Here is a 20,632-nt window from a genome sequence, read left to right as displayed (position 1 = left end):
ATGAGTTTCGAGGCTAAGAGGTTATACATACACTGTCTTTCAACAGATGGCATACTCATTAGTAGGTAAATTTCATCAAGTTCGGTGTCCCAATTTCAAAGGATAATTAACTTGAAGGCTAACAGTCATGTGATTTTTGTATTCTGTGTACAAAGAAGGACCAATATGAGGATGGTTCTATCAAACACGAAACCACCATTAAGATAGTCTGCAAAATGAGGGGCGCCTGGGTGGCTCAGTTGGTTAAGCAGACGACTTCAGCTCAGGTCATGATCTCAGTTTGTGAGTTCGAACCCCATGTTGGGCTCTGTGCTGACAGCTCGGAGCTTGGAGCCTCTTCAGATTCTGTCTGACTCTTTCTCTCTCTTTCTCTCTCTCTCTCTCTCTCTCTCTCTCTCTCTCTCCCTCTCCCTCTCTCTACCTTTCCCCCACTTGCACTCTGTCTCTCTCTCAAAAATAAATAAGCATTTAAAAATATATAAAAAAAGATAGTTTGCGAGATGAGTATATGTCATAGGGAAATTATGTCTCCCAAATAACTTCAACTTACATGAAAATGAGTTCAAAAGATAGGCACACACACACACACACACACACATATCAGTTATTTACATTTTCAAATAATTACACATATGATTTTCTGTTTAAACTGAAATGCTAATTGTTTATATCCTTGACTATATCCATACCTTGACATTTTCCCCATTAATAAGTACATGAGTTTCACATTAGCAGGTGTTTCTCTTTTCCTTCTTTGCACAGAAACCCATGTCAGCTTTCACTTCATAGCAATGTGACTGCAGAATTTTCTGTACCAATCCACTCGTATTAATTTAACCTCCTTTTTGGAAGGAACATCCCAGCAGTACACATAAGACTTCATTGTTTCGGACTCCATGCTTTCAGCTTGCTTTTTGTGTATGTTCTCTAATATCAAGCAATCATTCTTCCTAAGCCTAGCAAATAGTAATGATAAAAAATACTACAAAAAATTGCATTCTAAAAGTCTGACCCAAATGGGCATGAAGTATTATATATCTTGATGAATAGGAGAAGAGGAGGAGATGCGGTCTTTTTTAATCACAAGTTTTGTTTTTAGATATGCTCTGTTACATTTTTGGTGAGGGAGAAAAGACGTTCCTAGGAGAACTAATGAACGTTGTATACCAAAGAAGGAGCAATTAACTATGGGAATGGACATTCTTTGGGAGGAGGGAATGACAGAAGAGACTGTGGAGTGAAGCCATCACTTTTCAGAGGAAGGAATAAAGAAATACAATAGCTACAAGACAGAAATAACCTTTGGTATGAATAATTGTCATGTTTTTCTTTCCATCTCCATTATGGAAATTTTTATTTTAAAACTGGGGGGGAAAAAAGAAGAAAGAAGCAGCCACTTTTTGGGTTTGAGACTCAAGGTGAGGACCCTGGGTTTTAAGACAGGACTTATATGGGGATTATAAACAGTCTCAATCTCAATGAAATCCATTCTTTGCTGCTACCTCTAAAACATGCTACATGTGGCATACTTAAAAAAAAATGTTCCTTCCTGTTGGATTCTTACATAAAAGATTAAATGAAGGAAACAAGTATCATCCAGTCTAGTTTGGTCACTTTTAGAGATATTCTTCCAAATGAAAAGATTTTTCAAGAGGAAGGACCTAAGGCAAATACCAAACACTCTGAGTCAGGTCAAGCCGGTAGGGAAAGGGTTCTACTACATGCCTACCAATGGTACTGCCACCATTAAGGAAAATAATGGCCACCATTGACATGGGAGCCGCGTTTGTACTTGTTCACTCTAGCCACCACAGCAGGTCTGTGATTTTGTTATTATCCCCCTTGGGAATAAAGAACCAGAAGCTCAAAGAAAGGAGTTAAAGCCACAACGTTAGTAAGCGAAATATATCGGTTTCAAATCACAGTCTATTCAGAATTTCCTGCAGCCTCATATTTAAATATGTGGCAAGAATAAAGATGGTTATCTTTAACAGGTGACAGAATTTTGTGCGATGTGTATTCTAAGTCACTTTACTCTATAGGACTTAGCTTCGTCATCTTAACATTAAAGTTGAACCAGATGGACACGAGGTCTCTTGAAACTCAAACTTTTATGATTTGAAGACTTGAAAGTACCAGACGTTTCATAGAGCAGGAGAATATCACAGATGGAAGTGCTTCAAAGTTAATCAAGTACTTGAATACCCTCTATATTTTCTCTACTGTATACTTATCCTGTCTCTGTTTGAACTCCTACAGAGATGAGTAATCATGCCTCCTGAAAAAAGCTTATTCCAATCTTGGACAGCTCTTTCAGAAAGCATTTCCTTATTGAGATAAAATCTGCCTTTCTTCTTTTCTTACAAGGCTGCCTTTTCATGTTTGAAAACATTCCTGTCTTCTTAGCTCTATTTTCTCCTGAATAAACATCCCCACTCTTTCGATCATTGCACAGATAATGTGGTCTTCAGCTCACTCTTTGTTCTGTTTGCTCTCCCTTTATCTTGAATTCTGGCCATCTATCTGTTACACAGGTATCATCATGGTAGGCCACACATCCATGGATGTGAAAGTAGAAAGGTGAGAAACCAACAGAAAATGAAAATGCTTTCTCCATGCTTTGTGCCAATTTGAATTTATACTTGTGTGAAACCTATATCATTCCAGATAAGACAAACTATGACATTTAAATATTAAATAAAATAATGAATTTGCCTAGAGTGGAACGAAATAGCCCTGTTTGGTGAATTGTCACCTATTCTGAGCACTAAGAGTGGGCAGATTTCCAAGGAGACTCAGAGTTAAGTTTCCTGTAACTTATTAATGAGCAGCATCAGGAAATTTATGCCCCCACCTGTATTTCTAAGGTATCTATCTTTCCCATCTCGTCTCCTCAGATAAGTGCATGGCTTGAATCATTAGCTTGAAGGTGATTGAAAACACCAAAGAACGGTATTTGGAATGTTGAGTTAACCACATGTCTATGGGCATGAATTTCAACCCTGATTGCTTTGAGTTACAGTATCACATATGGTTTTGTTCTCCTTCAACAGGATGCCCAGAAGGCACTTATGATCTAAATTGCCAAAGGATGCATAAGTACCTTAATGGCGGCAGCTGTGATACCGTGATTGGCACCTATCACTGCCCTCCTGGCTTCATTGGGGCCGACTGCAGTCAAAGTAAGTCAGCCTACCAGTTAAGACGTGGAGATGCTAAAGTAGAATTTTAAGAACTGCCCTTAGAGAGTAAATGTTGCAATCATTACTTAATAATTTACTGTAGCAACGGCAAACGCCAACTGACCTACATTCTAGGTTGAGGAGTGCTTACGTCAGGAGTTTGATTGAGAGCTGAAGCAGTGAAGGCAGCCAAAGAGAGCCCTTTGGTCATAACCTCTCATATCCCAGAAGCGCTAGCTAGATTCCAGTCAGGATTAGAAAATCTGTTCCATAAGAGAAGAGCAGACTGGGGATGCCTGTGTACATAATGTCAAACCCATTGTCTAAAGTACCACCATTTCATTTATCCTCAGCGATTTCCGGCTCAAAAGTAAGCAGTTGCCCTACTTACCAAAAGTAAGCAGTTCCCCAAAATTTAAAGACCTAACTACCTATCACAAAGACAACTATTGACATAAAGTTGAAGGGACCAGATGTAAATTAAAGATCTCTTAAAAATGCACGATCTTAGACACTACAGGGATATTCTTAACAAATACATTTTGATCTTATCAGATTTGCCATTTCCTATATATTTTGACAGTTTGCAAGATCCTTATGATCTTCAGGGAGGATAGAGGAGGCAATGCGTGGGAGAGAGCGTGACGGAGAGGTGGTTCTGGCAATTTTGTGTCCTTCAACCTATGTGCTGTTGAGGAAGTTCACTTTGGGATGCTTCACAGAGCTGTACATTTATGTTTTTGTGCACTCGTCTGTATTTTATACTTCAGAATTCAAAGAGTAAAATAAGCATCAGTAGATCTTTCATTAAAGATAGAAGTGCTGTAGTTGCAACCGTGAGATTCCGTCACTGGGAAGAATGATAATGAAATTTCGTGATCAGGCAGGGTATTAAGTTGTTATGTGGTAAAGATACCCAAAATGCTTGTCTTCCCCAGACAGGTAGTTGCTCTGTCTTCTTTGTATGAGGGTAATTTTAATTACCCTGCCTCAGAATCCTGATGTTCTGAGGATAAGAGACAAATGAGACAAAGTCCTGGCTCCATGCAGTGGAAAATTGAAACCTAGTGGATACTGCCTTGGAGGCCTAACCAGCCAAGTTATCTTTGAGTTAAAGCCAACCCATAAACATCTCCTAAGGAAGGCTCTGACTGGCCCCTTTGTTCCTCAAAGAAAATCATTGAGGGAAATTTCTTAATTTCCTCAGGCCAATGCATCTTCAAGAGTTTTGATTCCCCTGAATATTGGTAGTTTTTTGTCTTCAGAAGCTGTGAACTTGTACCTGAGTACTTTTCCTTCTTTGCTTTGACAGCTAAGTAGGTCAGAGCCAATTTGCTGTCCACCTCTTACCAGTCTGGGGAACTGTGATACTCATTTATGTCTATATCGTTGCTGTATTTTTTCCTTCGCTTGATTCTTACAGATACTTATTTTATCTTTATTTTGGTAAGCATCTCAGTGAATCTGTGGCATAAAGTTGAAGCAAAATGAAATAATAAATGTGCTAATTTATTAATAGATTAAACTTTAATGTATATTAATTAACATCATTAATTTAAAAAGATAATTTAACAAATTTGTTGATTTTAACAAGTAAACAATACACTTAGAAATACATAACGATATTTGGAGATGTGAACATGATGGATCCTATGTCAATGCATAGAAGCGTAAACTAAAATTCGGAGGGGACATTAAGAGGAAACACTCAAGATTATTGGGCGCATGCATGCATATGTGTGCATGTGCGTGTGTGCGTACGCGCACACACGCACATACACACTTGCTAAGGCAGCCATGTGGTAAAGCAAGGCTGAGTTTGTAAGAGTCATTTATATCATATATGTAAGTGTTTGACACTAGATATTTGGTTGGAATTCCTGATGTCAACCAAAATTGCACTAAGTAAGCAACCACTTGAACAGTGCCTTTTTTTGTTTTATTTCTTTCAAAGTAACCTTTTATGTTGAAAACCAAACCGAAGGCAAGACAAGGAAGCCCATTTGATTAAAAGAAAGGGTCGTGTATTTACAAGGTTTTTTAAAGTCTTGACTGGCAAAACGTTTTAATAAGAAAAATCTGGTTTTGTTTTGCTCCTTCCTGCAGCTTGTCCTGAGGATCACCATGGGCGGGACTGTGTCCAACCGTGTTCTTGTGGCTCAGGACAGTGTGACCCAGTGACTGGAAGGTGCCAATGTCCACCTGGCAAAATGAGAGCCAGGTGTCAGCAAGGTAACAATGGCTGCAGGGTCACCTTGTCCGTCCAGGCACTAACTAAGCTACACTATGAAAGCAGATGTGGTGCCAAGGAATATAATTCAATGGGCATTGTTTATAACACTTTCTTCTTAAATGCGACTTTAATAATATGAAAGTACACACTCTTGTTGAACTGTATAGCAAATAGCCTACCGAAGGGTAAAAAAAAATTGAAAACAAAAACAAAGAATTATTGATGCAAACTCTTGACGAGGAGCAAATTTTGAAGTAACTTTGGCTAACTTTTGCAAAACCACCCCAAATTGTGTGTTGGGGGTGTCTAATTATAAGAACTGAAAAGTTTTATATTTTCTCCAACTTTCAGAAGCCCATTGAAAGCTGGAAGAAAACTGAGAGACAAAAAGGAAAATATGATCTTTGTTTAAAGCTATAAAACTTTCTTGGGGCGCCTGGGCGACTTAGTCAGTTAAGTGTCCGACTTCAGTTCAGGTCATGATGTCACGGCTTGTGGGTTGGAGCCCTGCGTCAGGCTCTGTGCTGACAGCTCACAGCCTGGAGCCTGCTTTGGAGTCTGTCCCCCCCTCTCTCTGCCCCTCCCCTGCTCATGATCTCGCTCTGTCTCTCAAAAATAAATAAAAGTTAAAAAAATTGTTTTAAACTACAAAACCTTCTTGTCCTAAATCATATTATTATTATCACAATAGTCATAACAGAAGAACTCTCAAGTTCAGTGAAATGATATGCAGAGAGCCACTTCTCTATGGCATACACAGAGGGGCAAAACCAATGACCCTTTGTTAAAAAAAACTAGGGTTGGCTGCATGAGCATGCTGTAGGAGCTTCCTTTAACCTCACTGTGCATCACAGAGTTGCAGGAAATTGGAATGAAACCAGGAAGTGCACAGACCTAGCATCTTTTCAAGTCTGCCCTAGGATAGAGGGGATCTGTGGGTGATAAGCAGCCTTGCAGCTAAGGGGAGGTAAGCCTACACACACACACACACACACACACACACACATACACACACACACACACACACACACACACACACCACAACTTTGTGTCATATGGAATTTTACTCTGGGCCCAGGAGGCTTCCAACTGGCTGAAATGATTTTTCTAGCCCCAGATCCATACTCACCTCCCCTAAATAGCTAGTGCACACAAAACTAACCAGATACAAGAAATTAAAAGCAAAAACAAAAACTTGATGCATTTAAAAAAAAAAAAAACACCCTCCTCCCCTTTTGGAAGCAATATATGAAACCATTCAAAGCTTTGGTTACTTTTTCAGTGAAAATTCTATAAGAAGGGTAAAGGAGAAAAGGAATAAGAAAACAAAAAGCAGATGGACATCGAGCACAGAAGTTTTGCTACGAAGCACATGGAAATATTAAGCAGAATTTCTTCCAAGAATTTGAAGGACATAATGAAAAAGCTTTCTCTACAAATCGTGAGTGCAACGCAGAGATACAAGGGTTCATGGAATAAATGAAAAGACAACAAAGGGAAATGAAAAAGTAAGCTGGCAGAGCTCTGAAAGACGTATAAATGAAAATTAAACCTCACATCATAGAAATGAAGACCATATTGAACACAGGTAATAGGAGGATTGAATTCGCTTATGTGACAGCCAGGTACACGGAGAATATGCTTGAGAAAAGTGAAAACAATGAAATGGGGAAAAGAAAGAGAAATATATATAAGTGCAAAAGAAAATATTCAAGTATAATATTCAAGATTTTTTTCCCCTGAAATGAAAAAAAGATCCACTGCTACAGATTGAACACATTCTATCCTTGGAAACTCGACTTAAGGTTGATCAGAAGCAAGGGGAATCTCCATTGGGGACATAAGAAAAAAAGTGAGATCTCATATGAAGAGAGGGGGAAAAAGCAGTCTGGCCTCATGCCTCACGGCAATAATCACAACCATTGCTAGCATGTGGGTAATCAATGCCTGTGAAGTTCTTGGGAAAAAATATGACTCAAATATTTTATACATGGTTAAACTTTATTCAAGGATAGCATGACTGAAAATGAACAACTATTTTTAGTAATAACAAGTTGTTGGGGATATGGTCACAATAAAATATTTTTGAAGAAACTGTAGAAGATAAATTTGAGCAACCAAGTAATAAATGAAAGATCTCTGTTAAAAAGACTAATAGTGAGTATTAAATCTATCTTTATTAAGGCTAAGTTTAAAACAAGTGTGGGAATTATGGTCACTTGACGTAAGATAACCATATAAATATTTAACAGTATAGCAATTTTGATAGTTAAGCAAAACAGGCATAAACCGGAAGGAAAGAGAAGATGAAGGGGGATAAGTATACTGACCTTATTTCTTCATGAAAAGTTGTAGAATAGGAGGGATGGATCTGTGTCAAAATGTATAACTTAAATATGACAACTCAATAAGTATGCTTAAAAGGATAAAGGTAAATGCTGGAACTTAAAATTCTGGAGCTGAGGATTTAAGAACAAAAACATAGCCAACTAAAATCAGGTGAGGGAGAGGAATAAAAAAAAAATTAAAAGAAAATTGAAAATTAAGAGAAAAGAAAATTAACAATTAAGAGAAAGAAGATTCGTATTAATGCCATAACCACTCAGCAAGCCAATCTGTACTAAATAAAGAAATTAATTACACTATGTAATAATATATTTACTGTCTAAAAAAGAGTCTCTGGACTATATAAAATAATATATATAAGACTTAACTCAGAGAAAGATGGAGTACACACACTTGTCCCTCTTCCTTCCTCTAAACAGTAGAATTTTTGTCGCCATATTGAAAGCAAACATAAGAATCTCTGATGTGGAGAGAACAAGGCAGACTTGCTAGAGACTTCAGGGATCTAGGGAACAGGAATTGTGAATTCCTTGGGTTTTCATTTTGACCCATATATCCTGGACTGGGAGAACCTGCAACCCAGAAGGCCAACGGGTGCAGACAAAAGAAAAATCCAAGATATGCCTGCTTTCTCTAAATGAAAGACCAGGAAAAGGGCAGTGAAGCAAGAGAGAAAACTCAGACAATAACTGATCAATACTCCAGTCAAACACTAAAGAATAAAACTGCATCCTTGACTCTAACCTCACTAGCAAAGGCCAAATGAGGAGTCTGCCCTTTAGACTCCATCTGGATATGTGAGGTACCTTTGCCACACACAAGTCAGTGTGAGAGAAAGAGCTGGGACTTTCACCCCTGCCACATAGGGATGTATCTTCTGCCCTGGCTATGCCAGTGGAAACCATGTAGAAAGCGTGAACTTCCACCCCCACTGGACGATATGGAGACACCACTGGTTCCTTCTAGGGTGGTGTCACAGGAGATCAGGGCTTTCACAACCATCAAGCACCAATGAAGCAACCTTGTGCAATGTCAGTGGAGGTGGAGTGGGGAACCATAGGAGGCACTTCTACCCCTCCATCAGATAGGTGTCATGAGAGGCCCCATGGGGAGCCTGAACCCTCACACCGACCCAGCCTGAATGATGCAGATTTAACAATGCCCCACTTGGGGGCTATGTGGAGAACTTGGATTTCAACTTCCATCTGATGAGCCTCTTTCCTTGCAAGTACAGTATCATAGGAGACTTGCTAAAACATTAAATGAGATCAAGAATCTTATATGATAATATTCAAAATATCCACGTTTCATTAAAATATTATCCATCATACCAACAACCAGGAACATTCCGATTTGAATAAGAAAATAATCAACAGACAGCAACACTCTGATGATATTGATTTTAAAATTATCTGATCAGAAATTTAAATAAGCCATTATAAGTAAAAATACTTTAGTGAGCAACTTTTGCCATGTGTAAACCAAATTAAAAAAAAAATACGCTCAGCAAAGAATAAGAAACATAAAGAAGAGCCAAATGGAAACTTGAGACTTGGAAAATACAATATTCAAAAAAACCCAAAAACATAATTAATGAATGGGCTTAATAGAACAATGGAGAGGAGAGAGGGACATATCAATACATTTGAAGATAAAACAATAGAAATTACTCAATTTCAACAATAGACAGGGAAAAGAAAAAAAAAGAACCTCAAGGACCTGTGGAACTATTAAAAAAGATCTGGGGCGCCTGGGTGGCTCAGTCCGTTAAGAATCCGACTCCAGCTCAGGTCATGATCTCTTGGTTCATGAGTTCGGACCCCGCTTCGGGCTCTGTGCTGACAGCTCCAGAGCCTGGAGCCTGCTTCGGATTCTATGTCTCTGTCTCTCTCTCTGCCCCTCCCAGCTCACGCTTTGTCTCTCTCTGTGTCTCAGAAATAAACATTAAAAAATATTAATATGTCATTTACAAATATCTTTTCCCATTCCGTCGGTTGTCTTTTAGTTTTGTTGATTGTTTCCTTTGCAGTGCAGAAGCTTTTTATCTTCATTAGGTCCCAATAGTTTATTGTTGCTTTTAATTCCCTTGCCTTTGGAGATGTGTCAAGTAAGAAATTGCTGTGGCTGAGGTCAGAGAGGTTTTTCCTTGCTTTCTCTTCTAGGGTTTTGATGGTTTCCTGTCTCACATTCAGGTCCTTTATCCGTTTTGAGTTTATTTTTGTGAATGGTGTAAGAAAGTGGTCTAGTTTCATTCTTCTACATGTTACTGTCCAGTTCTCCCAGCACCATTTGTTAAAGAGACTGTCTTTTTTTCCATTGGATATTCTTTCCTGCTTTGTCAAAAATTAGTTGGCCATACTTTTGTGGGTCCAATTCTGGAGTCTCTATTCTATTCCACTGGTCTATGTGTCTGTTTTTGTGACAATACCATGCCGTCTTGATGATTACAGCTTTGTAGTAGAGGAAAAGATAATTGCAAATGACATATCAGATAAAGGGCTAGTATCCAAAATCTATAAAGAACTCACCAAACTCCACAGCCGAAAAACAAATAATCCAGGGAAGAAATGGGCAGAAAACATGAGTAGACACTTCTCTAAAGAAGACATCCAGGTGGCCAACAGATGCTCAACGTCACTCCTCATCAGGGAAATACAAATCAAAACCACACTGAGATATCACCTCACGCCAGTCAGAGTGGCTAAAATGAACAAATCAGGAAACTATAGATGCTGGAAAGGACGTGGAGAAATGGGAACCCTCTTGCACTGTTGGTGGGAATGCAAACTGGTGCAGCCACTCTGGAAAACAGTGTGGAGGTTCCTCAAAAAATTAAAAATAGATCTACCCTACGACCCAGCAATAGCACTGCTAGGAATTTACCCAAGGGATACAGGAGTGCTGATGCAAAGGGGCACTTGTACCCCAATGTTTATAGCAGCACTTTCAACAATAGCCAAGTTATGGAAGGAGCCTAAATGTCCATCAACTGATGAATGGATAAAGAAATTGTGGTTTATATATAAAATGGAATACTACTTGGCAATGAGAAAGAATGAAATATGGCCTTTTGTAGCAATGTAGATGGAACTGGAGAGTGTTATGCTAAGTGAAATAAGTCATACAAAGAAAGACAGATACCATATGTTTTCACTCTTATGTGGATCCTGAGAAACTTAACAGAAGACCATGGGGGAGGGGAAGGAAAAAAAAGCTGGAGAGGGAGGGAGACAAACCATAAGAGACTCTTAAAAACTGAGAATAAACTGAAGGTTGATGGGCGGTGGGAGGGAGGGGAAAGTGGGTGATGAGCATTGAGGAGGGCACCTGTTGGGATAAACACTTCATATTAAAATTTTTTTTTTAAAAGATCTAACATTTCTACATTTCTGTCATCAGAATCCCAGATGAGAGGAGAAAAAAGTAGGGCTGAAAAAATATTTAAAGGAATAATGGTTGGACTGACACATGAAAAAATGCTCAACATCACTCATCATCAGGGAAATACAAATCAAAACCACAATGAGATAGCACCTCACACCTGTCAGAATGGCTAACATTAACAACTCAGGCAACAACAGATGTTGGCGAGGATGCAGAGAAAGAGGATCTCTTTGCATTGTTGGTGGGAATACAAACTGGTGCAGCCACTCTGGAATACAGTATGGAGGTTCCTCAAAAAACTAAAAATAGAACTACCGTACGACCCAGCAACTGCACTACTAGGTATTTATCCAAGGGATTGCAGGTGTGCTGTTTCGAAAGGGCACATACACCCCAATGTTTGTAGCAGCACTATCAACAATAGCCAAAATATGGAAAGAGCCCAAATGTCCATGGATGGATGAATGGATAAAGATGTGGTATATATATACAATGGAGTATTACTCAGCAATCAAAAAGAATGAAATCTTGCCACTTGCAACTAAGTGGATGGTACTAGAGGGTATTATGCTAAGTGAAATTAGTCAGTTAGAGAAAGACAAATATCATATGAATTCACTTATATGAGGACTTTAAGAGACAAAACAGATGAAATAAGGGAAGGGAAGCAAAAATAATATAAAAACAGGGAGGGGGACAAAACATAAGAGACTATTAAATATGAAGAACAGAGGGTTACTGGAGGGGTTGTGGGAGGAGGCATGGGCTAAATGGGTAGATGGCATTAAGGAATCTACCCTTGAAATCATTGTTGCACTATATGCTAATTTGGATATAAATTTAAAAAAATAAAATTTAAAAAATTTTAAAAAAAGGAGTAATGTTTAACCTTCTTAGGTTATATTTGTATATGTTTTAATATAAATATTCCAGAGATCGTATAAAATTCCTAAAAATCAGTCATGGTATAATGTTACCACTCATAATTCCAGTTATCATCATAAAATGTTATATGTTACAGAAATAAAATTTTGGGGTCAATCGCGCCACAAAAAATGAATAAATAAATAAACAAACAAATAAATAAAGATCAGAAATTTCCTAAATATGACAAAAAATATAAACTTACAGATTTAAGAAGCTGTGTGAATGACAAACAAGACAAAGAAATATACAAAAGACATATCAGCATTAAATTTCTAAAAACTAAAAAATAAAATCTTGAAAACAACAGAAAGAAAGAAAGAATGCCCATATTAGCTTAGAAAAAAAGATTCCAAAATAAAATGACATTAAATGAATGGGTACAAGTCACACAAAACACATGTGAGAAAAATAAAGCAGTGGTCATGACATCAGTATAAAACAATATTAAATTTTATGACAATGATCAACTAATGGGAAAGACACATAATAATAGGGAATAAAATTCATAATGAAGATTGAAATATAGTAGATATGTATAAAGCAAATAACATAATATCAAAATTCATAAAGCAAAAGCCATAGTCTATACAAGCAGAAATAGAGAGTAAGAGCTTATCAATAGAAGACTAATTCATTTATGTTAACTCATACACATAAAACTGTATACACATATACAGAAAAAAATAAGCTTACAGAAGTTTGAACATAGTAAGGTATATCTAATTGTTAGAAACCAAATTCTGTAGCCTAAGAAAGATATTATATCTTTTTCAAGGATCCATGAGACAGTCACAAAAATTGAAAAAGAAAATAAATCAATTCCAAAAAGTATGATTTATGGCATTCTATGGTCAAAGCAGTAAAACAGGAACTAATAACAAAACTAACTCTCTACCAGGGAAAAAGCCCACCACACTATACTGCATAGGCATTTTGAAATTTTCTTAAATAATGGCTCAAAAAGGGAAACAAAACCAGTATTTCAAAAATTTTAAAGCAACAGTAAGGACATTCACATCCCATGAGGTAATTCAGAAAATGGAGGAAACTTTATATTCGAAAATACTTATGTTAGTAAATAAAAAATGATGAAAATAAATGAAAAACACAATAAAATAAAGTAAAAATGAGGAATGACTAAAGTAAAACATAGGGAAAATATGAATTATTTAATAAGTTATGTTAACTCAAATGACCAGCAATCTAGACAAAAGTAACTCATGTAAAAGTAATTTTGTTCACCAAAATTACTCCAAGTGTATAAAATACTTAAAGATAATGACAAAAACTCTAAGAGCACTGGAATTACCATTGGGGTTTTTAGAAAGTTATTTTAGAAAGTCCTATTATAAATCTTGACAAAAATTCAGAACCCATAAAGGAAAAAAAATCCATGATGTTTTGATTGAAAAGAACTAAAACAATTCGTCAAGGCATAATACACATAAAAAATACCATATTTTTTTAAATAGAAGAAAAAAGACCAACTTTTTATTTTTTTTTAATTTTTTTTTCAACATTTTTATTTATTTTTGGGACAGAGAGGGACAGAGCATGAATGGGGGAGGGGCAGAGAGAGAGGGAGACACAGAATCGGAAACAGGCTCCAGGCTCTGAGCCATCAGCCCAGAGCCCGACGCGGGGCTCGAACTCACGGACCGCGAGATTGTGACCTGGCTGAAGTCGGACGCTTAACCGACTGCGCCACCCAGGCGCCCCTAGACCAACTTTTTAAATAAGCTAAGTGTTCCTATGTATTAGTACCAAAAGAATCTGTGACACCCATAGATCTTATGACAAGATAATAAACATCATTAAAATTAAATTAAAATTAAAATTAAAACAAATTAAAATTGCATTTGACTAAGGAAAATGGCACATTGGTAAACCTTCTTAGTAAATTTGCACATCTCTTTGTAAGGAAATTTGATACTGTCACCAGTTAGAAGCACATATTTTGTTTAAAAAATTGTTGGTGACTTATCCCACGGATACAATGGTATGTATGAATGAAGACTTTCACAAGGATATTTATTACGGCACTGCTCATAGTGGCAAAATAAAACATTTTAAACAACTACTTGCCTATCCATAGTGGTGTGGTAAAATAAATTTTATTAGATGCAATAAATCCTAAGTAGCTGATAAAAAGGAATGAGGCAGATGTATTATATGCACTAATTTAGAAAAATCTTGGAGAATTTTATTTCACAGAAGAAACAAAATTCACAATATTATGTATCTATATTAACCTTTTGGATAAAAAAATGTGTTAAAGGGTAAGACAGATACACATATATATGCTTTATGAGGCATCGACTATTTCTGGATATATTCAGGAATTTATTCATTCAATTCAAACATATTTATGTAATGCCAATGCCCATTTTAAGCATATGGAACATATGGATAAAATACACAGTATCTTAGTCCTACAACTTGCTTTCTAGTGGAGAAGAGAGTGGAGAATGAACATAATTAATAAGTGAATTATATGTATGCTAAAAAGGAATAAAATCAATGCTAAGAGAAAAAATAGAGCATGATATGGGGCTCCAGAGAGGTATGTGGGTGGAAATGTTATTTTATTTTTTAAATTGGTTTATTTATTTTTGAGAGAGAGCAAACAAGGAGGGGCAGGGAGATGGAGAAAGAGAGAGAATCCCAGGCAGGCTCTGCAGAGCGAGTGCAGAGCCCAACATGGGGCTCGAACTCACAAATCCTTGAGATCATGACCTGAGCTGAAACCAAAAGTCAGACGCTTAAAGAACTGAGCCACCCAAGCACCCCTGATGGGTTGAAATTTTAAATCGAGTGGTGATTCAACCATAAATTGTACAACTGTATTTGTCTTCATTTGGTACTAAAGTTAAGGACAGCTATTGGGTCAAAAAAAAAGGCAGGAAAGAAAGTGTCATACATACTGAATTAAGTATGTGCTCTGTTACGTAGTAACCAAATGTCTTTGGGCAAAACAAAACAAAACAAAACAAAAAAAAACCTCTAATGTCTCTCCTGCTAGCTGGAATAGAAAGAATGGTTGATGAGAAGTCAGAAGTTCTAGATTGGAAGGTCAGTTTTTATCTTTCCTGGCTACTTGAGCCCGAGAAAGAATGAAGTCTCTGAGCTTCGGTTTTCTCAAGTGTAAATAAGAATACTGTTACCCACATCAGAGGTATATTTGTGAACATTACATGAGATAATTCATGTGAAAAATATCATTATGTAAAAATACTATAAACTAAAAGGTATAAATGACAGGCCTTTGGCCAAATCTAGCCACAAATGTGTTTGAATTGGCTGATGTAGTTTTGGCTTCCACAGTGCCATAAAACAATTTTAATTGATTGCCAACTTTCAAAGATTAAATGGTTTCATATAAAATATGGATCTTGAATTTTCCTGAAAAAAAATCATCTTAGCCGGTTATATTGGGCCCATATTCTTCATGGTAAAAGCAGCTAAATGTGAGTAGCGTTTAATCTCCTATTTGTGGCACTTTGTGCCACTCAGTCATTTTCCCCTGACAGTGAAGGCTCAGTTCGCCTTATGTCTGGTCAGCTTCACTCACTTGTATCTTACTTACCTCCTCTTGGCAATGGTCTTTGTTTGTGTCACCCACCACTGTAGGCTAAAGTGCTTTTCAGATTTCAGCACCAAGACATTAACGAGTGAGCCACTTGTCTGTCGTCAGTTTTGAGACTAAATATAGAAAATGCTCCCATTGCCAATCTGGGATTGACCTCTGCTTATTTGCTAGGGTATCTCCAGTTCCCCAAGCATACCAAGCATGTAGTTATAAGTGTCATCAAAGTGTATAGTGTGAATGAAAACATGGATGAATGATTGTGCTTACTACCTTCAGGTAACATCTGAGTAGTTGTTTTAATTTGAACATTTTCTTATGCTTTTGCTATACAAATATGATTACTCTATCTGAAACATAGAAAAATTTTTGCTCATGTGACATTTTTATTCTGTATGTATGTATATGTGTGACTTTGTGTCTATATCTATCTATATCTATATCTATCTATCTATCTATCTATATATAATTTTTGCTATAGGGTATCCCAAACAATGTATGGCCCAAACTGTGAACTGAAATGTACCTGTAAAAATGGTGGACTTTGCAATCCTGTGGACGGAAGCTGTACTTGTTATCTTAGATGGACAGGAAATTATTGTGGAAAAGGTAATTTGATTAGCACTTTCTTTTATTCAATAAAAATCTGGAGCATACTGCCATTGGTTGATAAAATATAGTAGAGGCCTGTGATGAGGCTATTTTCTAATAAGTTCATGCAAGTTATTTACAATTATGACTCCATTGCCAATAAAAATAGTGTTATGTGAATATCAACTGGTTTTGTTACCTTGTTACCCACATGAAAATCCTTAAAACCCCTAAGTAATTGAAATAATATAAATTAACGTGAAAGAGCTCTTATGAGACCTAAACCCCACTCCCCTTCCAATTCTGTTTAAGCCTAAAGCCTTTGTGGATGGCAGGTTTGTTGACCCTTGAGTTTCTTGGCAAGATACTAAAGAACCTCAACCACCACTGAGGCCTTGAGGCTGGCAGGGTGGAGGACCCAGGGCCCTGGGCAGAGCCAGTTCACATTAAGAGTGGCCCCAGCTGCAAGGGGTGAAGAGGAGGACTCAGAGGTCACCCACCGTCACTCATTAAGAAAAATTAATCATGCACCACCACGAATATATTTTTAAGTGGCATGCACGTGCTTTTCAACAAACATGTATGTTATAAAAGATATATAGAGGTTTAAGTTGATAAAGAATGAATAAAGATAAACATTGATGGTTGTTCTGATGTTTTCTTTCTGAATCACAGTTGATTATTTGGTGCAACATTGGAGAGCATGCTCCCTATTTAGAGCATGGTATTGTAGGAGACGATGTTTTCTTTTGGCAGAATAGAGAGAAAGGTCTCTGACGGTAAGGCTGAGTGTAGGTGGGAACACTGTGTGGTGACCTGAACTTGGAGTACACAGTGAACTTTTACCTAAATGGTTTCACCTATGGGAGCTATGACTCTTTAGATCTGTGGCCCCAACATATTATAATCACAATGGGTATAATTACCCACCATCCTTTACCACTAATTTGACTGTCATGAAATTTGGCAGCAGTGAGAATGAATAGTTCCCTATGCTAACTCCTGCACTGCTGATACAATGCTCTGTGTCTCTGGGAATATCACAGTCTTCACAATTTGGTTTTCCCATCTGGGTAAAGTCACTTGAAATAACAGCCTTTCTAAGTCTAAATTGAAGATTGTTTTTCAGGAAGTTTTTTTTAAGATGGATATTTTCCCTAATTCATGGAAAACAGCTCATCAATTTTCTGATATTTGGGATTGCTAAATCAGAATCACAGCAGTACTTTAAAAATAGTATCATCATTTTCATATTAGTTTTTTTTTAACTTTTTTTTTTGTATCTATTTATTTTTTTATTTTATTTATTTATTTAAAAAAATTTTTTTTTCAACGTTTATTTATTTTTGGGACAGAGAGAGACAGAGCATGAGCGGGGGAGGGGCAGAGAGAGAGGGAGACACAGAATCGGAAACAGGCTCCAGGCTCTGAGCCGTCAGCCCAGAGCCCGACACGGGGCTCGAACTCACGGACCGCGAGATCGTGACCTGGCTGAAGTCGGACGCTTAACCGACTGCGCCACCCAGGCGCCCTGTATCTATTTATTTTTGATAGAGACAGAGCACAAGTTGGGGAGGGGCAGAGAGAGAAGGAGACATAGAATCCGAAGCAGGCTCCAGCTCTCCGAGCTGTCAGCACAGAGCCTGATGCAGGGCTCGAACTCACCAGCTGTGAGATCATGACCTGAGCCGAAGTCAGATGCCTAACCGACTGAGCCACCCAGGCGCCCCCATATTAGTTTTTTTAACCCCAAGTTGAATATGGAATATTTTAACTTTTGATTCTATCATTTAAACTGTTAATATGAAACATTTCAAACATATGCAAGAGTTGCTGAGTCATTGGGTAAAAACAAATATAATTTTGCAACATATAAAATTCTCCATGTGGTGTTGTACCATTTTGCTTGCTCACAAGCAATATATAGAATGTCTGTTTCTTCACAGCCTTATCAAAAGAATATGTTACAAATTTTGGTGAGAAATGTTATATCAATCGAGTTTTATTTATTTATTTTTAAATTTTATTTATTTTAAGAGAGTGCGAGAGCAGGAGAGGGGCAGAGAGAGAAGGAGAGAGAGAGAATCCCAATACACGCTGACAGTGTGGAACCTGATGTGACACTCAGACTCACGAACCTGAGATCATGACCTGAGACAAAATCAAAAGCTGGACATTTAACTGACTGAGCCACCAGAGCACCTCTCAATAGAGTTTTAATTTAAATTTTATTATTATGAAATTTTTTGTTATCTTCCCTAATGGATCAGGACTTTTTGCATTTTTTCTTATAAATTATTCATAACTCTAGCTCATTTTTCTATAAGGTTGTTTTTTCTTCTTTAATGTTAGAAATTCTGTGTGTGTGTGTGTGTGTGTGTGTATGTGTAGATAGATAGATAGATAGATTAACTCTTTGTTGTGAATCATTCACCTTAATTTGGGAAAGTTTGTCTTTTGTCTTTTTACTTTGCCTGTAGTACGTTTGCCACCAGACTGGTCATCTATCAATATATAAGAAACCATCCCAAAGCTTAGAGACTTAAAACAATTTATTATTCTCTCTTGTGATTCTGATGATTAACTGGGTTCATCTAAGTGACTCTTGTTGCAGATAATAACTGGGCCTGGAGCTCTCCCGACACTCCACTGGGTGGGAATAGAGAAGGTAACCTCTTCATTTACACATCTGCGACCTCAGTGTTCCTCCACATGGATTCGTTCTCCTTGTCTTAGTCAACTTGGACTGCTAACAGAATATTATAAATGAGGTGACTTAAAATTCTTTTTTTTTTTTTTCAGTTCTGGCGTCTGGGAAATCTAACATTAAGGTGCCAGCTGATTTGGTTCCTGGAGAAAGCCCTATTTTCTGATTTGCAGGTAACTTTTCTATTATTTTATCCTTTTATGGCAGACAGAGAAAGAGTGTGAAAGCTCTCTTGTGTCTCATCTAATAAGGGCACTAGGTCCATCATAAAGTTCCACCCTCCTTTGTATGGCCTTTTTCTCCAACAGGATAATTGGGTTTCTTAGGTGACTGCTGATTTCCCAAAGCAGAGGTTATCAGGTCTTCCTAAGGCTTGGGAGTGATATAACATCACTTCTACCACATCTTATTGGATAAGGCAAGTCATAGGATTAATGCAGATTCCATGTGGGATGGGCAGTACAAGAGTGCAAATCCCAGGGGATATGGTTTATTAGGAGCATCTTTGGATTATAGATTCTGCATGATTCAAAGTTTCTTGTTTGTAATAAGATATATCTTTTTTTCCCTCTCTTTTTTTCTTTTTTAGTTTCAGTCATAATTAGGAATTTATTTCCCATTTTCAAGTTTTAGGAGAATTCATTCATGTTTTCTTTTCATACTTGTAGCATGTCATTTTTGACACTTAATTCTCTGATCAATTTTAAGTATTTTTCCTGGTGTATGGTGTAAGGAATATATCTATTTTCCCTTTATATAGCTTTTCAGTTATTATATTGCAACTTTTACAAGTCTATCTTACCCACTGCTTTGAGATGCAGCCTTCATCAAATACTAAACATTTATATGCAGTTAGATATAGTTCTGGATGCTCTATTTTATTGGTTTGTTTATTTATGTGCAAATGAAATGAAATACTGTTTTATTATGAGTCTTTATTATATATATTTGATACTGATAGGGCAAGCCACCATTCATTGCTGTTATTTTCAGGGATTTCCTGATACATTTTTGTGTATGTGTCCCACTAAATAAACTTTATAAATAAATTGTCTAGATGCAAAAATGAAAAAAAAAAACAAAAAAACAAAAACAAAATACAGGTGTTTTTGTTTGTTTGTTGCTGTTTTTGTCCTCTGCATTTACTCTGTTAGGGAAAATTAACATATTTATGATGTTAACTCATTTTATCCAAAAACAAACATGCTCTATCTATTTGTCCAATATTTTTGTTTCCCATCAAGTGAAATGTTGGGTTTTAATATCCATATTAAGATAGCTATTAATTTTCTGATTTATTCAATGATTTTACTGAATTTTTTAGTGAATTTATTTTTTGAATATATTTTCTGCATCTATGGAACTAATAATATGATTTTTCTCTTTTGACTGATAAATATGATGCATGTATTAATGAATTTTCTAATGTTGAATGACCTTACATTTTTGGAATAAATACTACTTGATCATGATATATTGCTTTATAATATGCTGTTGGTTTCTGTGGACTTACATTTTTTATGAATTTGGCATCAATATTCATAGGTAAAATTAAGCTGTAGTTTTATATGCATTTTGTCAGGTTTTGGAATTGATGTTATACTCAATAAAATGTATTTGAAATTACTCTTCCTTTTCAATGCTCTGAAATAGTGTATATAGTAAGGTGATAATCT

General features: G+C 36.7%; 1 protein-coding gene across 2 annotated transcripts; it reads left to right on the top strand.

Moving 5' to 3' along the window:
• Positions 1-2,806: 2,806 nt before the first annotated feature.
• On the top strand, positions 2,807-16,896 carry LOC122491758 (multiple epidermal growth factor-like domains protein 6). Of its 2 annotated transcripts, XM_043594956.1 has the most exons (4): positions 2,807-3,182; positions 5,289-5,414; positions 15,833-15,937; positions 16,140-16,896. In XM_043594956.1, exons 1-3 carry the CDS (start codon positions 2,978-2,980, stop codon positions 15,916-15,918), a joined length of 417 nt encoding a protein of 138 aa, XP_043450891.1. In that variant the 5' UTR covers positions 2,807-2,977; the 3' UTR covers positions 15,919-15,937; positions 16,140-16,896. The 2 variants fall into 2 exon arrangements, with proteins under 2 accessions (XP_043450891.1, XP_043450890.1); XM_043594955.1 differs by lacking the exons at positions 15,833-15,937; positions 16,140-16,896 and having other exon boundaries at positions 5,289-5,883.
• Positions 16,897-20,632: the final 3,736 nt, after the last annotated feature.

This window comes from Prionailurus bengalensis, chromosome C2 (assembly GCF_016509475.1).
Source record: "Prionailurus bengalensis isolate Pbe53 chromosome C2, Fcat_Pben_1.1_paternal_pri, whole genome shotgun sequence".
NCBI classification, from domain to species: Eukaryota; Metazoa; Chordata; class Mammalia; order Carnivora; family Felidae; genus Prionailurus; species Prionailurus bengalensis.
The sequence above is the reverse complement of the archived record's forward strand: the minus strand, read 5'-3'. Positions and strand labels throughout refer to the sequence as shown.